Consider the following 7,500-nt stretch of genomic DNA (forward strand, 5'->3'; position numbering starts at 1 on the left):
ATCTTAAAATTTACACTTTTTGATACTCTACTGAAATTAGATGAAGCATTAATACTGTTAGCTCAAGTGATTCTCAGGTGATTCTCAAGTGATTCTCAGGTGATTCTCAGGTAATTCTCAAGTGATTCTCAGGTGATTCTCAAGTGATTCTCAGGTGATTCTCAAGTGATTCTCAAGTGATTCTCAGGAGATTCTCTGGGATTCACATGAGATTCTCAGGTGATTCTCAGGAGATTCTCAGGTGATTCTCAGGAGATTCTCAGTTGATTCTCAATAGATTCTCTAGTGATTCTCAGGAGATTCTCAAGTGATTCTCAAGAGATTGTCAGGTGATAATCACACAGTTGTGTAACACCGTGTTTTGGCTTTAAGCTGGAGCTTTTAAACCTAGTTAGCTAAATGTGGAACATTTCTGTCCTGTTAACTAGCTTTAGTTTATTCACTTCTAAAAAAAGTGTAGACGCTGTGTAAAATGTAAATAAAAACAGAATGTAATGACTTGCAAATCTCATAACCCCAACATTTTATTCACAATACAACACAGAAAACATATCCAATGTGTGAACAGAAAATTTACTATTTTAAGGAAAAAATAAGGTCATTTTGAATTTGATGGCTGCAACACGTCTCTAAAGTTTCCCATTGTGCAGCATTGCATCTTCTTCAGTTCAATAGTCTGTATAGATCCAGGAACTGAGGACACTAGTTTGAGTTTTGTGTCTGATACAGGATTCTGTCTCCAGTCAACAGTCCTGGGTTTTCTTTGTTGTTGTTTATTTCATGATACAATATTTACATACAGGAACAGGAGGCTCTTATAGGGACAGACTTTCATACTGGATAGATGAAGACCAGGAAAAGATCCAAAGCTCTTCAGCTGTCCAGTTTGGGTGGGTGAACTTAACCTATACGTGTGGGATTCGAGCGTTGTGCTGCTGCAGGTGATTGGCTGTTCTAAGAACTGCATAAACAATCAGGTGTTTATAATTAAATGGATGATTGAGTGTGTATATAATTATACAATCTGAGGAGTTAACGTTACCCAACACTAGACCATCAGCATGTTCAACTTTTATATTCCTGACACAGTGTCCCTGTCAGCATGCTAAGTGCTAATAGCAGGAGTATCACCAGTGTCTTTCAGAGGGAGCGTAGTATAATTGTTATATATTTGGCATGCCACTTTAGCATAAATACACAGGAGATCATTAGCATCTTAACAGCTTTAGCCAAAGAACAATTCCAGGTACTTAATCTGATCTTTTAGTTTTTTTATTATGGAAAATCAGATTTGCTTTGAAAGCACCACTTCATTACAGAGGTCTTCAAAGAAATAAAAGAAAAAAAAAAAAAAAGCAAAAGCAAAAAGAAATCAAATCAAGATGAATCCATCCAGAACAGGAAGTGAAGTTCAGACTAATCCAACGATCTGAACGTCCTTCAGACAGAAAAACCATCCAAACAAGACAAAAAGGTCTTCACTTCCTGGTTCTCCTTCTGTCACACATGCTGCTATTCTTCTAGAAACACTCAAGTAGTTCCTCTAACAGTTCCTCTAACAGTTCCTTAAGTCTCACTTCTCTTCCAATCCATTCTCTCTTCAGCTCAAGCCGTCCCATCATGCAATGCAGGGTGCAGATCAAGTATCCGTTCAGATCCATACTAGTCCACTAGCATACTCTCCGTAATCTTGTCGCAGACACACACACACACACACACACACACACACACACACACACACACACACACACACACACACAGCTCCGGTTCCGGTTCGGTCCAGATGAAACCCCTCTCATGCAGGACGACTTGTTATCCAGGACACTCGTCCATTTTGTGGTTGGTGTAATTGAGACACAGCCGGCTAGTGCACTTCATCGCTCAGGAAGTGTGACGGTAGGAACCCACTCACACACACTCCTGCGTTCCTCACAGAACACACTCAGCTTCTCCAGACCTGCGTCCTTCCACGCCGCCTCGCTCGGCCTCTGAGGGGACAAACAGGAAGTAGAATCGTGTCAGCGGTGACTTACACTGGTGCAGCATAACACCTAGCATCCTAACATTCAAGTGGGTTAGCAATAACCTAGCTATACCTTAGCAATCTAGCATAGCAACCAACCTATGATAGCCTAACAACCAGTCGGTGCACAGCCACCTACCACCTAGCAACCACCTAGCATTCCATAGCAACCACCTAGATGATTGTTTTATGAGGTCTGTATGTTGTTCACTTGTACATTCGATACTGAAGTGTAGTGGGGGCATGTGGTGGGGGCATGTGGTGGGGGCATGTAGTGCACTAAATAGGGTGTAGTGCTCAGTGCATTAGGGGTACAGAGGTGAAAGGCTGTACACTACCCTAAACTCGTGCACTCCCCAGGCACAGATTTTGGGACAGAGCCCAAACACACTCATGCACTAACCACACGCTTTTATTTATGAAGACTCTCACCGTCACCAGAATGCAGTGTGTGTCCCCGCCGTCACTCGTGTCCTCACCACCACAGACGATGTGCGCGAGCTGCTCGACGTCACTCACGTGCACGATGTTGATGTCGTAGTCGAAGCAGAAAGCCTGGATGAGGGTGAAGTGGATCTGGAGCGCCACGTCCCACTCGTACTGATCACCTGAGGCCAGGACACACAGCGCAACACTGTCCGGGTCCCTGCACACATACACACACACACACACACCGTTTTATATACACACACACACACACACACACAGAGGGATTCACACACAGAGTAATATATACACACAGTTTTATATACACACACACACACAGTTTTATACACACACACACACACACACACACACACACCGTTTTATATACACACACACACACACACACAGAGGGATTCACACACAGAGTAATATATACACACAGTTTTATATACACACACACACACACAGTTTTATACACACACACACACACACACACACACCGTTTTATATACACACACACACACACACACACACACAGAGGGATTCACACACAGAGTAATATATACACACAGTTTTATATACACACACACACACAGTTTTATACACACACACACACACACACACACACACAGTTTTATACACACACACACAGTTTTATACACACACACACACACACACACACACAGTTTTATACACACACACAGTTTTATACACACACACACACAGTTTTATACACACACACACACACACACACACACACACAGTTATACACACACACACACACACACACACACACACACACACACACGCGTTAGAGCTGATGAAGCTGCAGACACCCACGTGTTCATGACTTTGGCAGACTCGTACACTCCCACTGTGAGCCAGTCCTGCTGTCTGGATGAAACCAGCACCTCCTCCAGAACCCGACCTGCACTGTGCATGTGCACACTGACAAACAACAACAACAACAACAACAACAATGGAGGTGTTTATTTATGTAATTCTCAAAAGTTTATGATACAAATAATTGAAGTGATTTATTACTGATGATAAACAGAACTGAGTGAAGTGTACAGTGTGAGGATGAGGGACAGGTGTGTGAGGATGAGGGACAGGTGTGTGAGGATGAGGGACAGGTGTGTGAGGATGAGGGACAGGTGTGTGAGGATGAGGGACAGATGTGGGACAGATGTGTGAGGATGAGGGACAGATGTGTGAGGATGAGGGACAGGTGTGTGAGGATGAGGGACAGATGTGGGCCAGATGTGTGAGGATGAGGGACAGGTGTGTGAGGATGAGGGACAGGTGTGTGAGGATGAGGGACAGGTGTGTGAGGATGAGGGACAGATGTGGGACAGATGTGTGAGGATGAGGGACAGATGTGTGAGGATGAGGGACAGGTGTGTGAGGATGAGGGACAGGTGTGTGAGGATGAGGGACAGGTGTGTGAGGATGAGGGACAGATGTGGGACAGATGTGTGAGGATGAGGGACAGGTGTGTGAGGATGAGGGACAGATGTGGGACAGGTGTGTGAGGATGAGGGACAGGTGTGTGAGGATGAGGGACAGGTGTGTGAGGATGAGGGACAGGTGTGGGACAGATGTGTGAGGATGAGGGACAGGTGTGTGAGGATGAGGGACAGGTGTGTGAGGATGAGGGACAGGTGTGTGAGGATGAGGGATAGAAGATTGGAGATGAAGAGATGAAGGAGAGAAGATGAAGGAGAGATGAAGGAGAGAAGATGAAGGAGAGAAGATGAAGGAGAGAAGTTGAAGGAGAGAAGATGAAGGAGAGAAGATGAAGGAGAGATGATGAAGGAGAGATGATGAAGGAGAGAAGATGAAGGAGAGATGATGAAGGAGAGAAGTTGAAGCATCACTACTTTAATAAAGGTTGTGTGTGAGATTGATGTAAACACACAGACACATGCAGCACATCATTCATCATTAAGACCATTCACAATCATCATCATCATCATTATCATCACTGACAGTAGTGTAGTTCTGATGAAGATGTAGAAGATAAAGAAGAACATAATAAAAATGAAGGTGAAGGAGAGGATGTTACCTGTCACTGGTTTCTGTGTTGTTTTCTTGCCTGCAAATTTCCTCAAAAGTCATGTTGAAAGATCAGCTGTGTGTATAATCCACAACAGAGAAGTGTGTGTGGAGCTGTGTGGAGCTGTGTGGAGCTGTGTGGAGCTGTGTGGAGCTGTGTGGAGCTGTGTGGAGTTGTATAGATTTGTATAGAGCTGTGTGGAGTTGTATAGAGTTGTATAGAGCTGTGTGGAGTTGTATAGAGTTGTATAGAGCTGTGTGGAGTTGTATAGAGTTGTATAGAGCTGTGTGGAGTTGTATAGAGTTGTATAGAGCTGTGTGGAGTTGTATAGAGTTGTATAGAGCTGTGTGGAGTTGTATAGAGTTGTATAGAGCTGTGTGGAGTTGTATAGAGCTGTATAGAGCTGTGTGGAGTTGTATGGAGTTGTATAGAGCTGTGTGGAGTTGTATAGAGCTGTATAGAGCTGTAGTGAGCAGTTGTGAGATCTCAGTCCTGTTTCTCTCCCTGCAGTTCTTTGTCTCGCGCTCCATCAGCTCCTCTTTATAAACTCAGCGCGCGCAGATTCTCGGCAGAGCTGTGAGGACTTTCCCCTCGCGCTCGCCTCTGATTGGCCAGAGACCACTCGCGACTCTGATTGGCTAGAAGTGATGGAAATGATGGAAATGTAAATGAGTTGGACGGAATGGTGTCGCCTCGTAACACGTCCCACGTGGGAGTGAAGCGGCCCAGAACAAAGCGGAGCGGCTTTTCATCTGAACTTCAAAACATGTTTTTCCATTGATGTGGAAACAAACAAACAATCAGGTGAAGAATCACAGCACAAATTCCTCTCATACACACTGCACTGAAGTCTCCACTGGAACTGCACTCACCCCCGGGTGGGCACTACAGGGTCCAGTCCCAAATCCAACAACGACCAATCACATTATCAGAATTCAGGTTCAGTCCCAATCCACTACAGTGATTTAATCTAATACTATTTAAGATCTCAGATCAATTTTAACAGCACAGTGTGTGTGTGTGTGTGTGTGTGTGTGTGTTGGGGGGGGGGGGGCTGTAAGTGCCCTACATGTTGAAGTCTGATCACAGGTTTTGAGATAAAGTGCACGTGGCGCGTGCACACCGGGCTGCAGGTGATTCTAGATTTTGTGCTCGAGACGCTGTTTTGAGATTAGTGACCGCGTGCTGATTTCAAGCGGCAACAATAGAGCACGTGCCGCACCTGCAGCTGTGTGTGTGTGGGTGCGCGCGAGGTAAGAGCGCGCACCCTGCCGGTGGATCATGTCTAAAGAAAGAAGTCTGGAAAGAGGGAATGTACTTCCGGGCTCAGACGCCACGCGCGTTAGTGGAGTATGAGTGCAAATGTGACTCCGCGGCGCCCCACAGTGGCCTTATGGTGGAACTGCACCCGCACTGGGACGTTCCACAGTGAGGTTTACTGGGATTTTGAAGCGGAACAGCTGCAGGAACAGATCTCTGTCATAAAAACATCTACTTATATTTATAATAAATAAATATCTGCGGGGTGAATGTGTCTATTAATGTGGAGAATTAACACTTCTGTCCAAATATTCATTACTTCCGTCTAAATCCGGAACACAGTTTACACTTTAATCTGATATCTGTTTTAAAATGATCAAATAAACTCACGAATAATACACATTATTTTACTAAACCTGTAATTACATTGTGAATTGAAACGTCACTCTGACGTCATCCGTTACCGTGAGGTCGGGAAATGAGATCAAGGCGCCACGTGACTTTCCATCCTCCATGATGTCCCCCAATAATAAACACACACACAGGAACAAATGCGTTTTCTTTTTTAGTTTTTTTTATTTACAAACGCAGATTAAATCAGTGTGTAATGAAAAACCTGTGTATGATGTGTTAATGATGTATGAGGAAGTCTGGTGTGTCAGTGAAGAATGTGAGGGTGGTGCAGGACATCAGAATCAGAACCAGGTTTATTGTTGACACACACAAGGAATTTGGTTCCAGCTGTTAGTGACTCTCAAAGTACAGACATAATGAGGACAGTGTGACTGCAGTGAAGTGTCTCTGAACCCGTTCCTGTGTGCAGTGGTGATGGACAGGTTGAAGGATGAGTTCAGACAGGAGTCTCCATGGACTTTCCCTTTCACTTTTCTATCACAAATCACTCCTGCTATCACTCACTGGAGAAGATCCTGGAGAGGTGGAGGTACGTGGACTATTATGTTTATGGATGATATTGTGATTTGTGGTGAGAGTAGTGAGCAGGTGGAGAAGATCCTGGAGAGGTGGAGGTACACACTGGAGAGAAAGAGAATGAAAGTCAGTAGGAGTAAGACAGAGTACATGTGTGTGAATGAGAGGGAGGGCAGTGGAGGGGTGCGGTTGCATGGAGAAGAGGTGGAGAAGGTGGAGGAGTTCAGGTACCTGGGGTCAACAGTGCAAAGTAATGGAGAGTGTGATAGAGAAGTGAAGAAAAGAGTGCAGGCAGGGTGAAGTGGGTGGAGAAGAGTGATAGCAGGAGTGATTTGTGATAGAAGAGTATCTGTGAGAGTGAAAGGGAAAGTTTATAGGACTGTGGTGAGACCTGAGATGTTGTATGGATTAGAGACAGTGGCATTGAGTAAAAGACAGGAGGTGGAGCTGGAGGTAGCAGAGCTGAAGATGTTGAGATGTTCGTTGGGAGTGACGACGATGGACAGGATTAGAAATGAGTTTATTAGAGGGACAGCGCATGTAGGACGTTTTGGAGACAAGGTGAGGGAGGTGAGATTGAGATGGTTTGGACATGTGCAGAGGAGGGACATGGGGTATATCAGTAGGAGAATGCTGAGGATGGAGACACCAGGAAGGAGGAAAAGAGGAAGACCAAGGAGGAGGTTTATGGATGTGGTGAGTGAAGACATGCAGGTAGTTGGTGTGAAAGAGGCAGATGTAGAGGACAGGGGGGTATGGAGACGGATGATCTGCTGTGGAGACCCCTAATGGGAGAAGCTGA

The 7,500-nt window shown here is 44.9% G+C and overlaps 2 protein-coding genes across 8 annotated transcripts in view; one reads left to right on the plus strand and one right to left on the minus strand.

Moving 5' to 3' along the window:
* LOC310732793 (uncharacterized protein) overlaps window positions 1-7,500 on the plus strand; it is a 339,677-nt gene that overhangs the window by 77,087 nt on the left and 255,090 nt on the right. The gene's annotated exons all lie outside the window — the stretch shown is intronic.
* On the minus strand, window positions 1,151-4,655 carry gadd45ga (growth arrest and DNA-damage-inducible, gamma a). 4 transcript variants are annotated; one of them, XR_014535587.1, is made up of 5 exons: window positions 4,518-4,655; window positions 3,290-3,397; window positions 2,456-2,669; window positions 1,738-1,988; window positions 1,244-1,689 (listed from the first exon to the last, which is right to left on the minus strand). XR_014535587.1 is itself a non-coding variant. In XM_083553720.1 (4 exons), the coding sequence occupies exons 1-4, from the start codon at window positions 4,568-4,570 to the stop codon at window positions 1,875-1,877; spliced, it is 402 nt and encodes a 133-aa protein (XP_083409846.1). In that variant the 5' UTR covers window positions 4,571-4,655; the 3' UTR covers window positions 1,151-1,874. The 4 variants fall into 4 exon arrangements, 2 of the variants coding, with proteins under 2 accessions (XP_083409846.1, XP_083409845.1); XR_014535588.1 differs by having other exon boundaries at window positions 1,728-1,988; XM_083553720.1 differs by having other exon boundaries at window positions 1,151-1,988; window positions 2,543-2,669.

This window comes from Silurus aristotelis, assembly GCF_946808225.1.
Source record: "Silurus aristotelis genome assembly, chromosome: 11".
Taxonomy (NCBI): domain Eukaryota; kingdom Metazoa; phylum Chordata; class Actinopteri; order Siluriformes; family Siluridae; genus Silurus; species Silurus aristotelis.